The sequence below is a fragment of the Labeo rohita genome, chromosome 17, assembly GCF_022985175.1.
Source record: "Labeo rohita strain BAU-BD-2019 chromosome 17, IGBB_LRoh.1.0, whole genome shotgun sequence".
NCBI lineage: Eukaryota > Metazoa > Chordata > Actinopteri > Cypriniformes > Cyprinidae > Labeo > Labeo rohita.
In genome coordinates this window covers 19,345,451-19,370,865 of record NC_066885.1, presented here as the reverse complement: position 1 = coordinate 19,370,865, position 25,415 = coordinate 19,345,451, and the positions used below count along the sequence as shown (strand labels likewise).

Below are 25,415 nucleotides of genomic sequence, written 5' to 3'. Positions count from 1 at the left end.
ATTTGTCTTTTTCTTTTCTTGAGTCTGTTCTTGTCTTGTGTTTCTGATTTCTGTTTATATATGAATTAGTGTGAAATATATATGTGACCCTGGACCACATAACATTTTTTTTTTTTTTTTTTAAGTTTTATTCAAGATGAATAAATAAGCTTTGATGTATGGTTTGTTAGGCTAGGACAATATTTAGTTGAGATGCAACTATTTGAAATAGTTAAAAAAAAAAAAAAATTCTAAATATTGAGAAAATCGCCTTTACAGTTGTCCAAATGAAGTTCTTAGCAATGCATATTACTATTCAAAAAATAGTACATTTACGATAGGAAATTTACAAAATATCTTCGTGGAACATGATCTTCACTTAATATCCTAATGATTTTTGGCATAAAAGAAAAATTGAACATTTTGGCCCATACAATGTGTTTTTGGCTATTGCTACAAACAATAATACTGAATAAAATGCTAGTATATTGTCTTTTTTTTTACTCTGTTTGTTTGTTTAGATTTTGTTGACAGTGTGTTATTTAAAAATTTGAAAGTGTCTATAGGTTGTTGCCATCCTACTAAATTCTCACAAAGACATTATCTTCTCTAGAAGTGAACTCATCCACAAAAAAAAAAATCACTGTTTAGTTAAGAGTGTCAATAGAGCACAGTCTTAAAATGTCAACCACTGCTAACTGAAAAGTAGATAATTTTTTAGGGCCCTATGAAATGTATTTATTTATTTATTTAAATATTTCTAGACTCTGTTTTAATGGTTAAATTAAAACTATTAATAAAAAAGCCTATTTAATTGAAATCATGAAACTTGCAGAATTAAACAGCAATTTATTAATAGTTTAATAAAAATACATTTTAAAGCCCTATGAAATATTTTTTTTTTCTTCAAATTGTTTTATTTATTTATTCTCTTTTCCGTTAATTTTCTGGATTCCATTTAATGGTTTCTTTAAATTTTAATAATAATAAGCATCTCTAAATAATTTATTTTATGAATAATAATAATAATTATTATTATTATTATTTTATTTTTTTTTCCTGAAACACTTTTGTATTTACATATATATGGTAAATAAATTCTAATAAATAATTGTTCTGCTTAATATTTCTTTAAAAATAATGTTGTAATAGTAATTTTATTATTAGTAATAGTACTATCATTATATTTTAGTCATAATTTCAAGTTTTACCGAACTTTTATGTTGACGGGTTGCTCTGGTTTCTGTTAGTGTATATGATGGTAGGTTTTTCTCAAAAGAACTGGTAGTAATTGACTCTCTGAGCAGTTGACTCTTATGAAGTGACTCTCAGAGCAATTCTAGTGATAATGTTTATGTGTTCATATAATTGAGGCGGCAGAGGTGGAAAACATGGCGAATGTCACTCGTGCTTCAGTAAACAAAATCGTGGGTCTGACTGCTTCATTCATTCAAAGACGCAGAACATGCAGGATTCATATTTAAATGGTCTTTTTGCCGCTTAATATTCACAGACACTAGTCCATATCGTGTTTTGATGTAAGTGTACTGACCTACATTTGATTCATTCATCTAAAACCGGGCAAATTCCACGACATCCCACGTTATACAGTAAATTCCGGTTTTATGACTGGATTCCGCGATTCCACCTGCGTTTACCGCATCGTGGAAATCATAAGGTCATAATTATTGTAGAATATCAGTAGAGCTATAGAACACTTTCATGACCTTTTACAGGGTTAGTAATGTCAGACAGTAAATCAGTCATAAGAATTTTTACAAAATTGTACTTTAATAATCATCAAACAAGAAATGTATTTAAAACAATACATGAAAATAAAAAATAAAAAACAATGAACAACAACACACACAAAGATGAAGAACTCTTTCTCTTTAAGTTTTTCTTTTCTCCTCTCAGTCGTCCTGTGCGATTCTGTCTTTCAGATCCCTCAGTAGATAGCAGTGTCCTCTGTTCTAAATTTAGCTGTTAGAAAGTCAAGCTAGAGAGTGAAACGCTCACCCACCAGGCTTTCCTATTTCTGTCTGCACATCCTCGGACAGAGTTATCATGATCAGGCTTATTAGACTCTGTCCGGGTTCTGGGTGGTCCACTGGTTTACCTGCGACTGCAGCTGCTGCTGGGCTCACAGGGGAGGCACAGGGGTCTTGTGACAGGATAGCAGACTCAGTGTTTTGTCTCTGGTGTTCTTCAGGTGGGCTGCTCCAATGGAGGTGAACGGCCTGCTGGAGTTCTACACGCTGTACCAGACTGCCTTAGGAGAGGAGCCGGCCGTCGTCTATAACAGCTCAGAGCTTTTTGAGGATTATACAGTGCGGAACCTCGTCCCTGGATCAACCTACCTGTTTCAGATAGCAGTGCGTTCCTGGTCATTGTTTCACAATACACACACCTACATGAGTAAAGCAGAATATCATGTCATTGTGACTTTCAGTTAGTTTTGTCCTTAGTAAGTTTATTAGAACGAGGCTTTAAATAGTCATTTTGAATATTGTGAAAAATGAAAATTGTGTGTCACATTAGCACACAAACTTTAAACCTTCATTACTCACACTGATTTAGATCTTACAAAGACTTTCATTTTAATTTTGTATTTCCTTTTTATTAATTTAGTTTTGGTTTTAACTCATATTAATTAACTTTTATATAAATATCATTTTGAAAATCATATACAGTGTATACACTGTTGTTCAAAAGTTTGGGATCAGTACAATTTTTAATGCATTTTAAGGAATTCATTTATGCTCATCAAGGCTGCATTTACTTGATCAAAACTGCAGAAAAAACTGTAATATTGTAAAATATTATTACATTTTAAAATAATGGTTTTCTATATTAAAATATTTTAAATATATAATTTATTTCTGTGATGCAAATCAGAATTTTCAGCAGCCATTTCTCCAGTCTTCAGTGTCACATGATCCTTCAGAAATCATTCTGATATGCTGATTTATTACTTTTAGTATCAGTGCTGGAAAACGTTGTGGGAACAGTATTATAAAAAAGATTTTTTGGAAGCTGCGATTCTTTGATCAATAAAAAGTTAAAAAAGATTATTTTTTAAAAGACCATTTCATCTATTTAATACATCGTTGGTGAATAAAAGTATTAATTGTTTTTAATTTAAAATTTAAAATAATTAAAATGTATTATTTTAATTAAAAAAAAAAAATTGCTGCCCACAAACTTTTAAATTGTAGTTTATATTGTTACAAAAGATTTCTATTTTAAATAAATGCTGTTCTTTTTAACTTTTATGTATTAAAGAATCCTGAAAATAAAAGGTACTAACAAATATTAAGCAGCACAACTGTTTGTTAATAAATCAGGATATTAGAATAATTTCGGAAGGATCATGTTACACTGGAGTAATGATGCTGAAAATTCAGCTTTGCATCACAGGAATAAATTACATTTTAAAATATATTCACATAGAAAACACTTATTTTACATTATATTAATATTAAATAATTGTTTAACTTTTTTTTAAGTTATTCATGTATTATTTATACACCAAAGTAACTCTTTTAATTAAAATTAATTAATTCATTAATTTTATTGAATACAAAAAAATATTACATATATATATATATATATATATATATATATATGACAGTTAGCAAACCAAGATGAAATCTGCTAGCTTTTTTTTTTTCTTCATTTTTTTCTGTGCTTATTTTTGGAAAAATTGCTAAAAGCATTATAAAATGTATTTGATTTGAATGTTAAAACGTGTTAAAATCAGCATACAGACTTTAAACTTTCTTACTGTCTGTTGCTTATATTATTTACACTGTTTTGGATCAGACAGCATAGTGTGCTGATCAACTTTAATAATAATAATAAAATTAATAATAATAAACTTTTTTAGTTTTATAGCACCTTTAATAGTACATCTTAAAGAAGAAATAAAAATGAATTAAAATTGAGAGGAATAAAAACAAATTTAAAATAAACAAACTTTGTAAACATAATCATTTAAATTATTAGACAATATAAAAATTAATTTTGATTATGTATTTATGTAGTATTTAGTACTAATACATAATGAGCAAGACATACACAATACATAATGAATCTGAATGTGACTTTTTCCACATTTTTAGTGCTGATTTTATGGGAATATCTCAGAATTCCCTTGATAAAATGTGCTAAATGGAGCTGAGAGTACTACAATCTTCTAATTCATCATCTAATTGACCAAAAAACACACAAGGAAGAGCATATTGCGGAGCTTTTTTCATTTTAAATCTTTTTAATGCATGTTTATGTTTTATGTATGACTGATGATGCCACTTAAAGTTTGTCTTTTGACCTGCAGGCTTGCACGGGAGGTGGATGCACCCTCAGTGACCCCAGCGTCGCCCACACCGAGGAGAGTTCACCGGAAGAAGTGCCTGCCCCCAACATCCTGTCACTCTCCCCACATTCCCTCAATGTGTCCTGGACCCCCCCGCGCAAGCCCAACGGTTAGTGGGGTTAAAACTAGTGCCCGGCAAAGGTGAATTCATATTCCAAATGGCCGTTTAGTTAAGGGTGCTTCATGTTTAATGATGGGTTAGCACATCGAGAAGGGGACAGGAAAAGAGGAGCGCTTTGTGTGGCGGTGCGACTGGGAGCGCGTGAGAGAGCGAGACAGAGAAAAGGAGGGTGCTGCGTTTAAAGTGGATGAAAAGTGCTCCCTTTTGACTGATGCTGTGAACTGCAGCTTTAGCAGCGGCTGTCAGGGGCGCAGCAGCAGGTTCATTCACTCAGCCTGAGTGCGACGGATGGGGGACACCACTGCGGCCCCTGCGTTCGAGAGCACATGCAGATTAGGAGAAGTGCTTCTGGAGTTCAATCCTTTACCTTTTGTACTTTGGTGAACGTTAATTTTAATGCAGTTAACATTGATTGTATTTATAAGTATTAAGTAAGTATTTATATAAATTATGTTGTTTTATATAAAGGAAAAAATTATTTTACATGGTACTAATATTAAGAAAATATTAAGTAAATTATTTACTTTTTTTGATTATTCATCAAGGGTCATTTAGAGAAATAAATCTCTGTTATATATCTCTCTTTTATTCATATATATGTGTATATATATATATATATATATACAGTCAAACCAAAAATTATTCAGACACAGGATAGCAAAATAAAGTAAACCCAAAAATTCTCAGTAAAAATTGTAAAAATTTGGGAGCAAAAAATATTCAAACACTTTGACCTGACCATGTTTTGCTTATTTCGACCTTATTATACCATAGACTGAACATAATTAAGCATTGCTTGGTAACTGGTCAACAATATTGATAGTTGTGTAAATATGATCGAACTAACAGTTGTTAGGATGTTGTAATCCATTACATTACATAGTTATCTGACATTATCAAGATGAATTTTTCCTGTCACAATTCACAATTTAACTCTTGAGTTCTTGCCAAATTTTATTATAATTTTCTAAACTATAGTGAATCAATAGTGATAATGTGAGAAATGTTGAATAAATTTTGGTTTGACTGCATATATATATATATATATATTACATTTTATTAATCGTGTGCAAATATAATCTGTGATTTTAAGTCCAGCTGATTCCAAATAAATTGTGCAATGAATGATAAATGTTCTTGTAAGTACATTTAATAAATATTATATAAATTATATAAATATTACTTTTTATATATATATATATATATATATATGTTATATTAAGTGAGGCACAATTGATTGAACACTACAGATCATGTAGTGAAATGTATTTGTTTTTATTAATTAATTTATTATTATTTTATTGTTTATTTACATTAATATATTTTACATTGTATATTTTGAGGAATGTTCAAAGTTTTCCACATTTTAAAAAAACTGAATAAAAAAGAAAGAATTCTTTAAAATAAAAACTAAAATGTTTAAGGCTAGTGTAATTGTTAAATTAATTTTTGTTTATTAATATCATTTATTTTACAATGTATATTTTAAGGAATGTTCAAAGTTTTCCAGAATTTAAAATAAAGAAAAAATAAATAAATAAAATAAATAAATAAATAAATAAAGAATTGTTTAAAATAAAAACTTGATCTTGTCTAAATGCTAAATCTTAAAACAAACATTTTAATGTTGTTTTAATTTTAAAAACACAGAATTAATGTGCATGAATGAATTACTAAATTAATTATATTATCTAAATAGTACTAATAAAATCTCCTTTTTGCAGTGATTATTGAAAATACATAGGCTAGCTTTTTTATTACTGTATTTTCTGTGTTAATACCTACTAATTGTATTATTATACAACTGGTGAAAATCAAATTATAAATAAAGACACAATTAAAATATGTATTATAATATTATGTAATATAATATATGAAATAAATACCTATTATTTGTGCATTTTTAGGGTTAGTTAAAGCTGACTGTTATATCACTGTGCATTGGGCCAGGCTAAGTTGTCAATATGTAGTATTATTTATTTATTTGTATTAATTTATTATTATTGTATTATTTATTTACTTATTTATTATATTATTATCTATCTATTTATTTAAACACTTTTTTTACATTATATATTTTGAGGAATGTCCAAAGTTTTCCACATTTTCAAAAAAAAAGAAAGAAAGAAAGAAAGAATTCTTTAAAATAAAAACTTGTTCTGGTCTAAATGTTAAATGTTAAAATAAACATTTTAATGACATCTTATTTTTAAAAAATCAGAATTAATGAGTGCATGAATAAGTTAACTGAGTTAATTACATAATCCGAAGTATTAATGAAACCTCCAGTTTTTAATGGTTATGGAAAATACATAGCTTTTATTATTTAATGCGTTTTCCATCTCAAGACCTACTCAGTGTATTATTATAGAACCCTAAATTAAATAATAAAAAAAACACAATAAAAATGCACAAATATTAAGTATTTATTTCCTATATGTAATATTTGTGCATTTTTAAGGTTATTTAGTTGAATCTCAGTGTAATTGTTTATATTATTTGGCTGTGCATTGGGCCAGGCTGAGTTGTCCTTCTTGAACCTTTTAACTGACCGGTCCATCTTGAGGGGTGTGTCCCGTGAGCAGCAATAAAGAGAGCAGGAGCAGTATACGGCTGTGTTTACATGTTTTACAGCACTCTTTCCCTAATGGTCGGCTTTAACAGAGGGCTTTAAACAAAATGGCCAGTTTACATCAGGGCATGTGAGGAAATCAGTGGAGCAAACAATGTTTGGGTATAAAAACGTGTCTTGGAATAAGGGTTCGTGATGGAGGGGCAATTTTAGGCTCCATAGCAGAAGTACAGTGAATGTTGCATGTTTTTCTGATTTTCAGCTTCTTTTTATTCTTTTAATTGGTGTTTGGGTTCTTTAAGAGAATGTCTGTTTGAAATATTGTCTGTAGTCAACAATCATTTTGTAGGGACGAACAAAGCATTATTGGTCATGTCAAGCGTATATTCCCACGTACGCTATCACACAGCTATCGTCAATATGCTAAACGTGTATTAATTTCTTCCACACAGGTGTGATTAGCAGCTATGGTCTTTGGATGGATGGCACGCTGGTGCAGAATTCGTCCCTTATGGGCTTCGAGGTCAGCGATCTGTCCCCATGGAGCCTCCACAGCTTCCGCGTGCAGGCTTGCACGGCTCAGGGCTGCGCTCTGGGGCCCCTGGTGAGAGTCCACCACATTTACATTATGTTAATGCCTCCTCTGCGTGTCAGATGGCAGCTCAACATCATAAAGGTGATCGATTCACTCTGTTCAATAAAGCACCTTCTGCTCACGCTTGACATTTGGTATAAATGCCACTCTGGGCTGGTTACTGCTTTGATGGGCCATATTTGGGCATTTTTCCAATATGTGTGCAATATTTAGTCAAATGGCCAGTTCTGCAGACACAGCAAAAGTTGGAGCAAGCAGCGAGAGGTTGAGTAGCTGTGGTGTCGGGCTACGAAGTATCCGATCATTTAGTGGACAGATGGTGCAGGCTGTTCATTTTTATTTATTTATTTTTAATTCCTGTGTTTTTGTTTAAATTCAAATAATGGCTCTTCACACTGTTTCAAAGTGTGGATTTTAAGTGTGTTTAATATAACATTTCAGTTCAGACAGTGTGAATTGAATTTCAACCTACGCTACCATTTAATAGTTATGGGTCAAGGTTTTTTTTTTAAATATCTCTTTTTCTCATTAAGGCTGCTTTTAGTTGATCAGATGTACAGTAAAACAGTATTATGTGATGACAACAGTAAAAAATTACAATTTAAAATAACCCTTTTCTGTCTTTTTTTTCAGAATTCTTTGATAAATTAAAAGTTAAATTAAAAAGAATTTAAGATTTTTGTAACAACGTGAAAGTCTTTTATTGTCACATTTGATCAATTTAATGACTCTTTACTGAATAAAAGTATTAATCTATTTAAAACAATAGCAACAAAAATGTTAGTGACCCCAAACTGTTTATTTGACTACAGCAATGCATTTTTTAAGTAAATTGCAATATTTAACAAAACCCGTTTTGCTAGTGTTTTGTTTTGTTTTGTTATGCTCTGTGTTCTGCTCTGCTTTTGTTTTATTTTGTTTTGTTTTTTGTTCTGCTCTGTTTTTATTTTGTTTTGTTTGTTTTGTTCAGTCTGTTATGTTTTTCTTCTTGTTCCGCTTTTTCTTTTGTGTTTTCGTATTGTTTTTTGTTTTATTCTGTTCTGTTTTTTGTTCTGTTCTGTTTTTGTTTATTTATTTTATTTTATTTTTTTGTTCTGCTCTGTTTTTGTTTTGTTTTATGTTTTTTTCCTGTTTGGTTTTGTTTTTGTTTTGTTCTGCTGTTTTTTATTTTGTGTTATGCTTTTTTGTTTTGCTTTTTGTTGTGTTTTGCTTTGTTTTTTGTTTTGTGTTTTATTTTACATTGTTCTGTTTTCTTTTGTCTTGTTTTTTTCTGTTTTGTTTTGTTTATTTTGTTTTATGTTTTTTTGTTCTGTTTTTTGTTTAGTTTTTTGTTCTGCTCTGTTTTTGTTTTGTTTTGCTTTGCTTTTTTTGTTTTGTTTAGTTTGTTTTGTTCTGTTTTACTTTGTTCTTTTTTCTTTTGTCTTGTTTTTTCTGTTCTGTTCTGATTCAGTTCTTTGTTTTAGTTTTTTTGCTTTGTTCTGTTCTGTTTTTATTTAGTTTTTTGTTCTGCTCTGTTTTTGTTTTGTTTTAAGTTTTTTTCTGTTCTGTTCTTTGTTTTTGTTTTATTTTATTTTGTTTTTTTGTTCTGCTTTTTTAAAATTTTGTTTTGTGTTTTTTATGTAATTTTGTTTAGTTTTGCTTGCTTTTGGCTTTTGTAATGTCAGTATAAAAGCAAAATTATTTCTTACAGAGATTAAATTATTACAGACTATTTTTTGACTAACTTGCACTGATGAATAGAAAGTAAATAGGGTCACTTTTTTTAATTACACATTTCATAAATATAATACTAAATATAGTACAAATATATAATAAAATACTAAAATTGTTGCTTTGTATTGTTATGCTGCTTTTTTTCAGGTTCTAGTGTTTATATGTATGTGTGTATGTGTGTGCGTGCGTGTGTGTGTGTGTGTGCATATGACTCTGTATCGCATGTGTGTTTTTTGTGAATGAGTGATTTTAACCAGGAATGACAATAGAAATACTTTTAAAAAATCCTTGAATCCTTTAGATTTCATGTCGACTTTAAGTAAAACTGAATGCTTAGTCCTAGTTTTAAGCAGCCTCAGTTTTTTAATCTTTCTTTCTTTTGCCAGGTGGAAGGCAGGACTTTAGAGATGCCTCCCGTTGGTCATGTGACCCTGTACGTCCTCAGCGAGACTCCACATTCAGTGCGAGCTAAGTGGGAGGCCCCAGCTAAACCCAACGGCAACCTGACCTACACAGTCCTCTTCACCGGGCCAGGTAAATCAAACTTAACTGCTCCCCCTCACACCTCCACATCCCCCACTCAGTTCCTCCGAGTAAACACAACACTGCCTCCCTGCATGCTGCCTCTGCTCCTTGTATTGACTTCTACTGTTTTCCCTTTGTTTGTTTACAAACAAAAATGCTGAAAGGTCAGCGAACCTTAGCACGCCCTGCCTGCGCGGTAATGGGCTTAAATGAATTGTTGTCGGCCTCCATTTTGCTCAGGCTGGCTGGCGGGTGCTATCGCAGGCCGTAAGGGCTGCGGGAGGACACCAGTGCTCATCGTGCGCTCTTCTCCTCTCGTTCTTCACTGGATGAGAGCGGACAGGTTTATTAAAAAGCGTAATGGCACGCTCAAAAGGAATCTCCCACCGCTTGCCGCCCTGATCTCCGCTGGAGCTTCCCTTATGCTGGTTAGAGTATAAACGCTTGGCGTAATGAGAGGGTGAGGGGTGCAAACACACGTTCTCTACGTGAATCTGTCAAGCTCATGAATCAGTTAGGTTCTGTAGAGGTACGGAAATGCTTGTCAAACACAAGTGTGCAGTCGCATTGTACAGTACATACTGAACATGCATACAACTTAACCTTTTTTCTTTATTGCTCCATAGGGCTGATTTGATCTGTTTTTAAGATTCAATTTGCATTCATATACTGTCAGTATGTGAATGAATTGAGCGTAATGCTGAACCCTGTGTCCCCCATTCTTTCTTTCACATATCCTGCTGGTAGGCATCCAAAACTGTGTGTATTCCTGGTCAAAGTCCAGCCAGTCTCAGATGAAAAGACTGACCTGCACCTCTATGTGTCAGCACTTCTTTTTGTCTGCCAGGCCAATAGAATAGATTGTCTCTCTCCATTAATCAAGAGTTCATCTGTACAGCTTACAGATTCTACACATTTAATCCTGCCAACAGACCCGTGTGTGCGTGTTACAGTATGTGTGGCTACCTAAATGAATACATTGACATTTTTATACCGCATAATCGTCCACGATCAGCAAATTATAACCTATAATGTGCTTGTTTGTGAAAAAAATAGGTTGATTCACAGACCGCCATATTACCCTGTCAGCGTCTAATTAAGCTGAGCTCACCTGATCGTTAATATTTGCGGGAGATCGCTTACAAAGCAATCACCCGGCTGCTTTGATGGACGCAGGCCTTACTGTGTATACACTTCTGCTGTTAGTACGGATAAATAAGAATCAAATTTGTCAGAGGTTTGCCATTTAGCTGTCTTTTTTTCTCTTTGTGTCATTGACTTATATACTGCTGAATATGTAACTTTTAAAGGGATAGTTCACCCAAAAATGAAAATACTGTCATTAATTACTCACCCTTGTGTTGTTCCAGATCTGTAAGACCTTCGTTCGTCTTCAGAACACGAATTAAGATATTTTTGATAAAATCTGACAGCTTTCTGGCCCTGCATAGACAGCAACGCAACTGACATGTTCAAGGCCCAGAAAGGTAGTAAGGACATCAGTGGTTCATGATAATACTTTTTGTAAACAAAGAAAGCAAGAATAACGACTTTATTCAACAGTTTGTTCTCTTCCGTATCAGTCTTCGATGATAAAGCACGCGCACAGAAAGTGGCTCACACTGCATGTGAGTCCTAAACTAACTTGTCTTTCATGTCTTATTGTGCTTAAACTGTCAAATACACACAATTTCGTGTTCAAAACACACAGGAGTTAGAAAAACAGTCCGTTATTTATGTGAAGGTAAACAGCTGGGAAATAAATCACATGTTTAAATTATATCTGTGTGGCAGCAGTGTAATATACAGTAAATAAATCAATAAATCCACTGCTCTCTTGTCTGCTCTGAGGCTGAGACTTTAAATAGTGTTCTGAGCTCATCTGTGCAGCCATTGACAGAACACTTAGCATGCTTTGCTCGAACTTTTGCCATGGCGTTAGAACTGGTACACCGTTGTCGCTTCCAAAAAACAAAATGACAGCGCTGTGGGTGGAAATGTGCAGAATAAGGGGCGGTAATTTTATAATTAGATTCCCTTTCTACATCATTGGGGGGAACAAAATCTGACGCACTCATTTTCTCAAATGCTTGCATAAAAAGGCTTGTTTTGAAGCCACATTTAAACTGCATTTTGGAAGTTCAAAACCAGGGCATCAGTCCCTGAAGATGAATGCTGAAATGTTTTCCTCAAAAAACATAATTTCTTTACGACTGAAGAAAGAAAGACATGAACATCTTGGATGACAATGGGATGAGTACATTATATGTAAATCTTTGTTTAGGAAGTGGACTTCTCCTTTACAAAAAGTAATTAGTTATAGTTACTAGTTACTTCTCACAAATAGTAACTGAGTTAGTAACTTACTTAATTTACATCATTATACAAGTAATGAATTACCAGGGAAAGTAACTATTGTGTTACTTAAAAAAAAAAGTTCAAATATATCATAACTTGGATGTCCCCAGTAATACATATGTTAAATGAATAAAACATTGTACACTAATCTACACTCTTTTAATGTTGCTGTGGGACAATGTGAGAGACACCTTTCAGGGGCTAAATATCATGTTATTAGGGTCGCTTCAACCCGCAGACATGAAAAACATCCCGCGGCAACAACTCTCTGGGGTCGAAGCCTGCACCTGTGCGGTCTGTCTCGTTTTTTTTGATGACCACGAAAAGAACTAAAAACAGTTCGTCATTTTTGATCGTACAGATAAGAATAAGGTATCGTTTGAAACTGCAAAGGGTCTACTTTTATTTGTGTATAACAACAAAACAATGTACTTTTGTAAAATAAAGAAAATAAACAGGGTGTGCTCTCTGCCGTCTCGGTCTCCGTCACCTCTCTTCACAGACACGTAAATAAAAAACCTAAATCTCAGCGAATACCTACCTTACAGACATGAGAAATATACGTATAGATAGCTTGAAATGTTTACTTTTATAAAAAGTAAGTTATTCCCATCACTGTATGTCACCTTTAATGAAACTCTGAGAACAAAATAACAAATGTAATGAACTTGTTTGGCTAATGGAACATACTTTTTGAGGAAACTGTGTATTATACAGGCCTTACAGTCTACTTCTGCTGCTCGTATGAATAAGTAACCGTTGCCGTTCACCCGTTGTTTTCTTTCATTGTATCATTGAGGTCTATACTGCTGAATCTGTAACTTAATATACCAGCGGTTTGCTATGGATCCTCTCAGCTTGCAGGCCAATCTGAGGTAGTGTGCAGCCCAGCCAGACTTAAAAGTAGCTATCTGACAAGCAGGACGAGCAGCTTACGGACTCAAGATTGTAATCTCCTAGTACAAGCAGATGGAAGTGACCTCTCACAAAGGCAGCCACGTCCCCCCTCTCATAGAGCAAGAGCTTTGAAGTATTCTTCTGAGCAGAGAGAGCAAGATTATGATGTGCAGGGGGATTGATTTGAGAGAGCGAGATCACCGCCAGTGGACTCTTCCAACCAAACTCCTGTTTTCCCTTTGCCGTGCCACGCGTCGTATTCGGCGTATTTGTTGTTGCTGTTTTCACAACGCTACCTCTGATAGAGATGATAGCTTACGTTGAGTGTGAAGTAGTGTTTTTATGCTTTTTCTAGGCTTCTTTGATTATATCATTGGCTCCAGAGGGTTCAGCACTGTTTATTTTTGTATTATTGTGGAGTGTGTTGTTTCGAGAGGGAGGGTTTGTTCGCACCAGGCTAGCAGGGTCAGATCCACAGGCATCTCGCTCTCTCTCGCTCTCTGTCTTTTGTGCCAGGAGAGAAGAAGTTTAAGCGATTTCTCCCAGTGGATTGCTGGAGAATTTATCGGCGGGTGGCTGGCTATCACAGATTAAGGGAAATGTCGATCAGTAATGACCCCTCTACATGTTAGTATTGCAGTAAAGCCAAGCTTTTATGTCAAAAAAATCGGAGCGGGGGCTATTACACATGACAGGGGTGATCAAGGGACTGTGGACCGAGGCTAGCATTATTAAATATTGACTACTCCTGTGATTTATGTAGAGCTTCAGGGAAAAAGTGACTTTTTAACCGTTATATATTCTTTAGTCTCCAAACCCTTCCATTTATCTCTTCGTGGAAATAAAGTGTGTGTTGGCTGCATATTTCTTACTCCCAGCTGAAAGAGGGGGGAAAACTCTTGCCCTTAAAAAATGAGACGGTTGCTGTTGCGGCAGTTCATTTTATAAACCGCCAAAAGCGAAATAGGTAAATTGGAAGCAATTATAAGATTTGACTAAAAAAAAGGCTGAGCTAGTCGTAGATGACAGAGAATGATTCTTTGAGGGCATGGAGCTCAGATATATTCATTAAGCATGTTTATTTTTGCTTAAATAGGTAAGTTATGACTTTTTTTTTTCTTCTTCCGCTTGCACTGTAATGTAAAACGTCGGTTAAAGACTTGGAGGAGAGATACATTTGGAGGCTTCCAGTCATTGGGGCACTTCATGCCTATTGATTTCTTTATGATGCTGCATTTCAAGCCCTTTAGATGGGGAAAGGGTGGAGGTTATTGACTCAGCCTGCGCACACGTCTTCCCCTTCCCGTGAAGGTAGAAGTCTATCTGGTCCAGAGGAGAGGTGAGAACTTGGGGGAATTAATTCTCTTTTAATTTGCAAGCAGGGCCGTATATCCTGCGGTCGATTGCATTACAGTAAGTGGTGGTGGCTGGGGACTTGGAGGCTTGGCTCTTGACCTCTTGGTTAATGTGCACACATGCATGGGTCTGACTGAAAGCTTTACAGCCAATGAGTGGGAGTCTTGAGAGATCTGTTTGAGTTTCTGTAATGGTAATGTGCTGCAAGTTGAAGTTATGGTGCCTTATCTTTAGCATGTACTGTTGTTAAAGGACTACTTTCAGAATAAAAATTTCCAGATAATTTACTCACCCCTGTGTCATCCAAGATATTCATGTCTCTCTTTCTTCAGTCACAAAAAAATACATTTTTCTGAGGAAAATATTCATTTTTTCTCCATATAGTGACTTCAATGGTGGCCAACAGGTTCAAGGTCCAAATTGCAATTTCACTGCAGCTTCAAATGGCTCTAAATGAACCCAACCAAGGAATTAGGTCTTTTTTAGTGAAACAATCAGTCATTTTCTTTTCAACAATTAATATTTATACACATTTTTTAACCACAAATACTCACCTTGTCTAGCTCTGCGATGCGCATTTGTACTCTGTGCACTCCGGTTCAGGACACTTAGGGTATGTTGAGAAACTCCCATTTCATTTTCTCCTCCACGATCTCCTTGCACGTTCACTTTGTCAAAACTTGGTTTGGTACTTCTGCAGCGATGTAGGATGATTTTGAAGTTGGAAGAGAAAATTAGATGGGAGTTTTTCGACATACCGTAAAAAAAAGTATATAAATTGTAAATTTTTTTAGAAAATAACCGATCGCTTCGCTAGATAAGACCCTTATTCCTCTGCTGGGATCGTGTAGAGCCCTTTGAGGCTGCACTGAAACTGCATTTTTAACCTTCAAGCACCATTGAATACGTATAATGCACTGCTATGGTGCCCCGATTTTGGACTTCCAAAATGCAGTTTAAATTCCAATTCAAACGATCCCAAGTGCGGTTGTAAATGATCCCAGCCGAGGAAGAAGGGTCTTATCTAGCGAAACAATCGGTTATTTTCATTTGAAAAATACAATTTAAATACTTTTTAATCTCAAATGCTCATCTTGCCTTGCTCTCCCTGAACTTTGTGTATTCTGGCTCAAGACAGTTAGGGTATGTCGAAAAACACCAATCGTATTTTCTCCCTCAACTTCAAAAATCATTTCAAAATCATCCTACATCACTGCAGAAGTACCGACCCAGTATTTGCAAAGTGAACATGCAAAGAAGATCAAACACCCTTAACAAAAAAGGTAAAACAGAGATATAGGACGATTTTGAGGGAGAACATGAGATGAGAGTTTTTCGACATACCCTAAATGTCATGAACCGGAACAAAACAGTCCAGGCAGAGTAAGACAAGACGAGCATTTGACATTAAAAAGTATATAAATTGTATTATTTTTTTGAAAATAACCGATCGTTACGCTAGATAAGACCCTTCTTTCTCGGCTGGGATCATTTACAACCACATTTGGGATCATTTGAAGCCACATTTAAACTGCATTTTGGAAGTTCAAAATCGGGGCACCATATCAGTCCATTATATGGAGAAAAATGCTGAAATGTTTCCCTCAAAAAACATAATTTCTTTACAGCTGAAGAAAGAAAGACATGAACATCTTGGATGACAAGGGGGTAAGTACATTATATGTGAATCTTTGCGTTGGAAGTGGACTTCTCCTTTAAGAGAAAACCGACTTAAAAGGTGAAGTGTGTAATTCCAGTGCTATTTGTGTTACCAAACAGAAAAATAAAACAACAAAAATGACTGTTTTCAAACAGTTTTCCCAAACTTCCCACAACTACCACGTTCAAGAAAGGTAGTAATGACATCGATAAAATAGTCCATGTAACATCAGTGCTTCAACCGTAATGTTATGAAGCTACGAGAATACTTTTTGAATGCAAAAAAAAACATCTTTATTTAACAATTTCATCTTTTCAGTGTCAGTCTTCTGAAAATGAATGAAGGTCTTATGAGTTTGGGTTTTCATTTTTGGATGAACTATCCCTTTAAGTAGGAAGGGTTGTTAATTTGTGATGCAAACGCATTTCACTTGGGGAAATTTTATTTCAATAATGCTTATTACAGCTGAGTATGTGAGCATCTAGGTTATTTTTAATGGATTTTCTTTGTTTCCTATTTTTAATACAGCTCTTTATAAGGCTTTTACCAGATTGGCAATATGCTTACTCACAATTTTTTTTCAGCCATTATTTATAAAATTGTATTTCTATTTTTGCCACTGTGTGTTATTTTTCTGTGGATCCGGCATCCTGTGTGTTGAATCAATGTCTGGGCTGGCAGAGCAATCAATCCCCATTTCTGGATTAAGACCCAGACAGCCAAAGCCTGGGCTTCCCTGTGTCAGCAGGGCACTGCAGTTCACACACACACAGCGCAACAGTGCCCAGCGTCGTCTTAGTCTAAAAAGGGTCAATGTGTTTAAAAGGTGTTTTTTAAAGAAAACAACATTCCTTTCATTTCTAGGATAAGTTTGATCTGTGAACTAAATGGCCACCTCGCTGTCGATGATTCAAGAAAATTGGATCTGTATTTAGGAGCTTATCGGCAAAGTGATCATCATCCAAGTTCCCAAAGATGTCCGCAGGTCAGCGTGGCTCTGATCCTTTGATGGGGCTTTATATGGATGTTAAATTGCGTCTCTGTGTGTTTCAGGTCAGAACTTCAGCAGTTTCGAAACGTCGGACACAGAGGCGAGAGAGCTGCTCAGCACCGGTAAAGAGGGCCAGTGGGTGTCCATAGGAGGACTGCTGCCGTATTCTAATTACACTGTGCTGGTGAAGGCCTGTAACAGTCAGGGTTGTGTGGAGAGCTCTCCCACCAGCATCTCTCTCCCACCAGGAGGTCAGTACCAAACACAGCTTTCTGTAATAGAGCACCATTTATATTTTTGTTGTACACAGACTAGGCAAAGAATTAATTATTTCAATAACCGTTTGTTCCAAACCCAAATTTTTATTTTATTTTATTTTTTATGTTATTGGGGTGGAAGGTGCCCTTGCTTAGTTAGTAAAGATTAACACAGCTAGAAATTCTTAAGAAAGATAATTTTTATTTTATTTTATTTTATTTTATTTTATTTTATTTTATTTTATTTTATTTTATTTTATTTTATTTTATTTTGTTTTATTTTGTTTTATTTTGTTTTATTTTATTTTATTTTATTGGAACGTGCCCTTGCTTTATATAGATAGTAATAGAAAATTCTTAGGAAGATAAAGCAGAAACAAAATCAGGCCATGTTGCAGGCCAGACATAAACCTGTGTCATTTGAATAAGCGTTGCTTAACGTAGCTACAGTATGTGACAGGTAGTGCACATGTCTCTGGAAAATTTTTTTTTTTTTTTTTTTTTTTTTTGGGGGGGCGATGAAAGGTGAAAAAATATAATTATTAGATGAAATATGAAATAGGAATAGGTTATGAAATCTGAATGATCCTCAGAAATCTCATAAACTCCACTGGCTGAAACATCAGCATCTGCCAGAAAGCTGACAAGAATATGATTAGCGCAGTTAGTTGTAAATCAATATGCAGTAACTCCCTGGGATTTTGTACACAAACTAAAATGATGCAATCTCCTGATATTGATTTTTTCCTTCCAAAACCTGTCTTCCTAAGTATAATGTGTATTTTTTTTTTTGCATATACAAGTTAGAAAAGGTCTATTTCCATAATATAGCCATGTTCTTCATTAACAGACAGGCTGTAAACTTCAGCCCTGGCTCGTCATATCTGACGCAGAGCTACAGGCTCTCTGCACTAATGTTTAATCACATGCCTCCACGCGGGCAGAGAGCGAGCTGTTTGATCAGGCTGAATCTTCTGGGCCCCGTAACGCTGCTTTGTACGGGGCCAGCGGGGAGACATTGGACATCTGCTGGCTGACAGAGAACAATGCCCGCTGCTGGTGATCTAAAGACATGCCATTTCCTGTCTATGGCAATGGCAGATAAGAGCGTATGCACACAAGAGTAGCCACTATAAGTTTATTGCCACACTAAGGAGCCACACTTTCCCACTGTTAAATTGTTGTTGATTTTAATTATGACTCTTATGGCTCCAGAATGTTCTTTTTTACGACCTTCTCAGGCAAATGAAAGGTAACAACTCATTGGTTAAATAGGCCTTGGTCCATCCTTCCTTTTACTTAATGGTGTGGGAACTTATTAAGCTGATTTATACAGAGAATGGCTGTTGGGAAGCATGTGACACACACTGGGTTATATGTGTTTAAGGGAAGGGTAAATTACCATGGAGGAGATAAAAAAAAAGACAATTTACTGATTTCTACCTTCCCAACCCCCTGTGTGTTCAGTGGGAAGGAATCGTTGGAAAAGAGGGGTCAGTGGACCAGTGTTTTTTCAGATGAGGGTGGATATTCAGTGCAAACTAGGGGTGTAACACTACACAAACATGCCGTTTCATTACGTACCTTGGTTTTGACGTCACGTTTCGGTATGATTTCGGTACAGCAGGAAAAAAAAAAAAGAAACATTACTTTTTTTTAATTAAACAGTGGTTTACAATTGTTACATTACTTTTGTGTTACTTTTTAAATCTGGACAGGGCTTGCTAGTTTGTTTTTAATATAAAAAGTTTGATTTTTAGTAAATATAAAAGCCTTTTCACCCCAAAAAATGAAATGAATAAGCCTAAGGCTGAAGGAAAAGTAAATTCATGTCTGTACAGTAGAACTGTAGGAGAAGGAAGTTCAACAATCTTTAACACTGAGAAAAATGAAGCAAAATGTTAGTTAATCTAAAGTAAGTTTTGCTTATTAGTATGGTTGAATTGGATGAACAAAGGTCAGCAGCAAAGACATTGGTTAATAAAAGGGAATTAAATACATAAAGGAAACATAAAAGTAACTGGCATTACTTTTTTGAAAAAGTAGCTCAGATATTTTCTTGTAAATTAAAAAGTAATGCGTTACTTTACTAGTTACTTGTAATGCATTACCCCCAACACTGGTTACAATTAACGACAGAGCCCAAACTTAAAATTAATTACTATTTATATTTAAAAATATAATAATCAACACTCAACTTAAAACAATTGTATGCAAACATGTTTTTTAATTAATTTACAAGTTATAACATTTCTATTTGTTATTGAAATATATTCAGTTACACAGTGGCTGTCATAACTTGTTTCATAACATTAATTTCAACATACATTAAATCATTAAGATATCACTAACTGGTAAAATAAAATATAAAGAGAATATAGTGTAATATTTTGCAAAATGCTCTTCTCTAGACTTCTAGATTTCTCTAGCGAACTAACGAGTTGTGGACACAGATGACTTGCCTGAGGTAAATTTCTTTCTACGTGACATTTTGTTTAGAAGCCTTTTTATTGACGTCTTTCCACGGCTGAAACGCTGAGTGAGGGATTACATGAGATGTACATTCATGTTTGTTTCACGTTAAAACTAGTGGTAAAGAGCAAGGAATGATTGCGTTCACTTGCACTCGCTCTGCCATTTGAATGGACAAATGGCAGAATTTACACTGCACAATTGCGGCTCCGACATGGCCACGGGAGCTGATCATGGCCTCTCTAGACAGTCAAAACGCTATTTATTGTTTGAATTTCCTAGAAGAATATGAACATTTTTGGTACGAATACGTGTACCGTTACACCCCTAGTGCAATTGTTACTTCTTATCTTTATAATACATGTTTGATATTTTCTGTTTCTTGTTTCTCTCCTTCCTACTGTTTTACCGTATGTCATAACCAGGTGGACAACATGTGATAAATGCTTCGTTCTATACAAAAAAAAAATGCAAAAACAAATTTTGAGATTCATTTAAAAAAAAAAGGAAGTTGCTAGTAAATTTATCTGCATGTTTGCAAGTAAAAGTTATATTTTTACACTCATTTAAGTAAATTTTGTTTAGGGAAATTTTCTTGATTAACGCTTCTAAAGAATACTGTAATTTAGTAAGCAGTAAACATTTTTTTTAACCTGATTAGAATTTAATTTTGAAAATTATTTTATTTTTCAAAGCTTTCCTATTGCTATTTTAGATATTTATACCCCAGTTGAAGGATTAGTTAATTTCTTAATTAAAATTTCCTGACAATTTACCGACCCCCATGTCATCCAAGATGTTCATGTCTTTCTTTCTTCAGTCGCAAAGAAATTAAGGATTTTGAGGAAAACATTCCAGAATTTTTTTTCCATATATTGGACTTCAATGGGAATCAGCGGATTGAAGGTCCAAATTGCAGTTTCAGTGCAGCTTCAAAGGGCTCTACATTCCCAGCCAAGGAATAAGAGTCTCATCTAGTGAAACGATTTGTCATTTTTAACCATAAATGCTCATCTTGCACTAGCTTTACAGTGCACGTCTACTACTTCACATGCTGTTCACATGTTAGTTGTCTGTGTACTCCGGTTTTACCTCCAACTTCAAAATTGTCTGACATCATTGTTTTACCTTTTTTTATAAAGAACGCTTGACTTTCTTTGCTCGTTCACTTCATAAACAATAGGGTGGTACTTCCGCGCGTGGTCTTTCCAACGTGACTATGTAATGCGTGAAGTCAAGCTAGTGCAAAATGAGCATTTGTGGTTAAAAAGTCTACATTTGTATTTTTTATTAGAAAATGACTAATCCTTTCACTAGATAAGTCCCTTATTCCTCGGCTGGGATTGTGTGTAGCCTTTTGAAGCTGCATTGAAACTGCATTTTGGACCTTCAACCCATTGGCTCCCATAGAAGTCCCCACTATCTGAAGAAAAATCCTGGAATGTTTTCCTCAAAAAATGTAATTTCTTTTTAACTGAAGAAGGAAAGACATGAACATCTTGGATGACATGGGGTGAGTAAATTACCAGGAAATTTTGATTCTAAATTGAAGTAATCCTTTCTTGATGCCACTCTCAGACATGTTTTAGCGACTCATATGTAAAATTAATATAACCAGACCCATATTTTTTTTGGCCAGACGACTATAAATTCCCTGGGATTAATGCTTCCACACACACATCTTTACTGATCAAAGAGACTGGCGAGACATGTCTTTCGACATGATAACCACCTTTGCTTTGCTTAAACGTTCTGTGACAATTATCATTCTGTCTGTACCTGAAAGGAAGATCATTTTCCTGTAGGGAAAAGAAAATGAAGTTGCTGGGACACGTTTCATGAACAAACATCAGCATTTGAAACCCCAGAGCTCCGCCGTTGTCTCATCTCTCACGGAGGTGAACGGAACGCTCATTCCCAGAGGAGCGCGTATGGATTGAGGATTGATTCGGGGGAATGGGACATGGCCTTGCATGTTCTTAGATGATGAAGCTGACCTGTAAACGCCACTCCACGTTAATGCCCAGCCTTTAAATACAGACCAATCGCTCTCCGATGGCCCTGTTAAAACACAGCAGCTCACCCAAGTTAAAGTTCTGCGAGATTGTTCAAGTTCAACACAAAGACACAAGAAGTATAAATTTTAAATACCACACGTTTCCCTCCACTTCTTTCGGTAGATCTTTTGGTTTGTCTTAGCTGAACTGAAGCCTTGTCTCAAACTGTCCTTGTTATATCAAAGAACAGACGGAGTAGAAGGCTTAGGATACAGACGAAACATAAAAGTGCATAGTTTAAAATGATTAGTGACACTTTTGATATACCTGAGGAAGGAGGGAGGTGAAACAAAGGAAGCTTCATGCCGACTGTTTGATGAAATAAGGCTGTGAGGAATTAACTCTTTTGTCAATGGCGTGTCTTACTCTCGTTAGACTCTCCTTCTCACTGTCTCTCTCTATCTTTTTCTCTCTCTGCAAACTTAAAGGAAGAAATCAAATGCTTTGAACATATTGTTCATTCCTCAGTTTGCAGAACGTACAGGTTAACACCTATGTTTTTGGTACAGTAGTGTAGACAAGGGCATACGCAAGCATACACTGTATGAAACCAGTTTTCTAAAGATTTTTTCCATGCTCACCTAAAAATAAGTAATGATACGTAACCATGGTAGTTGGAATAGCATTTCAGAATTTGTTCTGCAACTGTTGTGCTTTTGTTCATTTATACACTTATTTACAGTACAAGTGAAAAAAAATTTAAACAGCTGCTGACCTGTTAATTTAGGTTAACATGGATAACTTTATTTTTAATGTAAAGTTTTTAATGTATAGTTAATGTCAATGTATAGTTGGCATTCAAAAGTTTGCAATTTGTAAGATTTTTCTTTTTGAAAGAAGTATCTTATGCTTACCAAATCTTCAATTATAAAATTGTGAAATATTTTATTTTATTTTGTTTTTTGTTTTGTTTTGTTTTATTTTATTTTATTTTTAAAAGTTTTCCTATTGCAATTTTAGATCTTTCCATCCCAATTAAAGCTCTTGATTCAACTCTCATAGTTGTTTTAGCTGAGGAACATTTTTTTAATAATGATGAAAAAATATAAAAATATATATTTTTACAATATAATTGTTTTAATATATTTTAAAATGCAGTACATTCCTGTGATGCAAAACTGAAATACTATAGTTTTCAGTGTCACATGATCCTTCAGAAATCATTCTAATATTTGCTCCTCAAGAAACATTTCTTATTATTATCAATGTTGAGAACTATTTTTGTTGCTTTAATATTTCTGTGATATATCAGTGATGATAATTTTGATTAATTGTGCAGCAACATTTGTTTATTTTTTTAATATTAATTTGATTTAATTAATAGCTTCCACAACACTTTTTTTTTCAAATTTTTTTGTATTGTATTAGTTTTTCTAATTAAAACTGTATTTCTATATAAAACTAAAATTACTGGAGAACATTTTACAAGAAAATGCTATTTCAGTATTTCTACTGAAAAATGTAACGTTTAATTCAATGTGTTTCTTGACATTTCAACAGTTATATGAAGTGTAAAGTAGCACTGTATATACTTGCATTTTCTGAAAAGTGTGTATTTAAATTTCAGTGAATATACATGTATGTATGTGTGTGTGTGTGTGTATATATATATATATATATATATATATATATATTTGGCTATACTTATTTGATTTATTTATTATTACAATTTAAAATAACTAAAAGATTATTGGATTTTAATAGTATTATGAAGTGTAAAGTAGTGTTGTTGAAGTATAGTCAACTTATTTTTTTTTTTATAATTAACTTAATTATGTTTTAACATGATCATGCCACTGTTTTTAGTAAAATCGTTTTGCGCCATGCCAGCAAGAAACTTCCTAACCCTGACAGTGCAGAAAGGCCTATGATATAGTACTGTATCTACAAAAAGCTTTTTACATGGAGTAGAATTTAACAAATATGACTTTTGTCACCTTTTACTGAATATTTGTGTCCAGTTGGTGGTGTCTTGATAAATTCACAGTATGCCCACTTCTTCAGTCAGTGCTACACCACTGCTGCTGCTGTGTGTGTGTGTTGGTGTTCAGGTCCAAACTATATGAAGTAGTATTGGCATCTCTGAGCTGCGGCAATCTGTAGGGACATGGTCCAGACCTGTCCATATGCTCATCATCATCATTATGTTTATGACTGGTTGGCCAGGCTTTGCGCTGTTTATTCCTGCCCAAAAGCCATAGCAGCAAAGGCAGATGGAGGAAAAGAGTGAAATGGCTTTTATCCCCGAGTCCGTCCAGCAAAGCCCTATCCACTCTTCTCAAAGCAGCAGCAGCGTCCCTCTGCCGAGCTTTTTCTTGCCTAATACAAGCCACATGGACATTATGAAAATTGCAGCTTGGCAGTAAAACTAATTTTGGAGCGCTGACTTGAGTGATGAGACTGACCCCCGCTGAGCACGAGCCACGTCCCTGTTCCCGCATGCCAGCCTACGTAGCGTTGGGTTCAGACGTCCGCATCGCCTCTTCCTTCTCCGTTCAATCAGACTGTCACCCTGTCCTCCTAAATGACGCATGGGTACGTCAAGCTTCGAAACTCCCACAACAGCTTGGCATATCCATACTCTTTATTGACATAATTGGCAGTTCCATCGCTCATCAATCAAAGTATTAACATCTTTTTTCTTACCGTAATGTCAATGAGTTGATCTCATTTAGTTCGTTCTCCGTACACCAGAGACCACGCAACCAGGAATTCAGTCTCACCCTCATAACCTTTTGTTTTGCTTGTTTTTTTAGCGCTTCGACCATCACAGCCGTATTTGATTCTAATTCGTATTCTATCGAGGCGATTCTATTTCAGCACGGCCGAAATGACTTAAGTAATCAACAGTTATTGAGTTCTTGTGGCTGGACAAGAGGAGGGTTGATTGAGAATGAGACTTCACTTAGGGGAAGGACTTCACTTGGAGCATTGGAGTGCTGTATTATTGAGGCTGATGCTGACTAGATTGCTCCTCAGAATAGATGATTTTTGCCTGGAGTCCCCCCTAAGCACTGAGACAAGACTCAGAATCAAGATGTTTTCTTTCTTGATGGGTGAGACGTCATGTGCTTCCAGGCAATTTTGTAATATAGTCTCAGTGTCTTGTGGATAGAAATGTGCAAATCAAGAGATCCACATGCAGTTACTTATTCATTATAAATTTTGTATTGTATTGTTTTATTTATTCTGAAACATTTAAACTAAACATTTTAGATTGGATTATGTAAAGTACTAATATTGTGAAACTCATGGATATTATTTGAATATGTATGCGCAAGGGTATGTGTGTAAGTTCCCTGACCAGTGAGATTGTGTTGAGGACGAATGACTCTCGCTGTAAATAGAAGGCGCAGTATTATCTGTGGGGTTGATGGTGCGTTGGGCTAGAAGCGAGGCGAGGAGGCTCAGAAGGGGCCAGGAAGTCCTTGTAAATCAGAGGCACGGAGAGCTGACCGCACCATTAGACAAGTGCCATTCACAT

The 25,415-nt window shown here is 34.8% G+C and overlaps 1 protein-coding gene across 1 annotated transcript in view; it reads left to right on the top strand.

The window, feature by feature from the left end:
- The window catches only part of ush2a (Usher syndrome 2A (autosomal recessive, mild)), a 269,523-nt gene that overhangs the window by 122,096 nt on the left and 122,012 nt on the right, over nucleotides 1-25,415 (top strand). Inside the window, exons 34-38 of the mRNA XM_051132845.1 lie at nucleotides 2,192-2,354; nucleotides 4,319-4,466; nucleotides 7,503-7,654; nucleotides 9,745-9,892; nucleotides 17,208-17,396. Of these exons, the coding sequence (XP_050988802.1) occupies nucleotides 2,192-2,354; nucleotides 4,319-4,466; nucleotides 7,503-7,654; nucleotides 9,745-9,892; nucleotides 17,208-17,396 (800 nt within the window). The remainder of the gene's footprint in view (nucleotides 1-2,191; nucleotides 2,355-4,318; nucleotides 4,467-7,502; nucleotides 7,655-9,744; nucleotides 9,893-17,207; nucleotides 17,397-25,415) is intronic.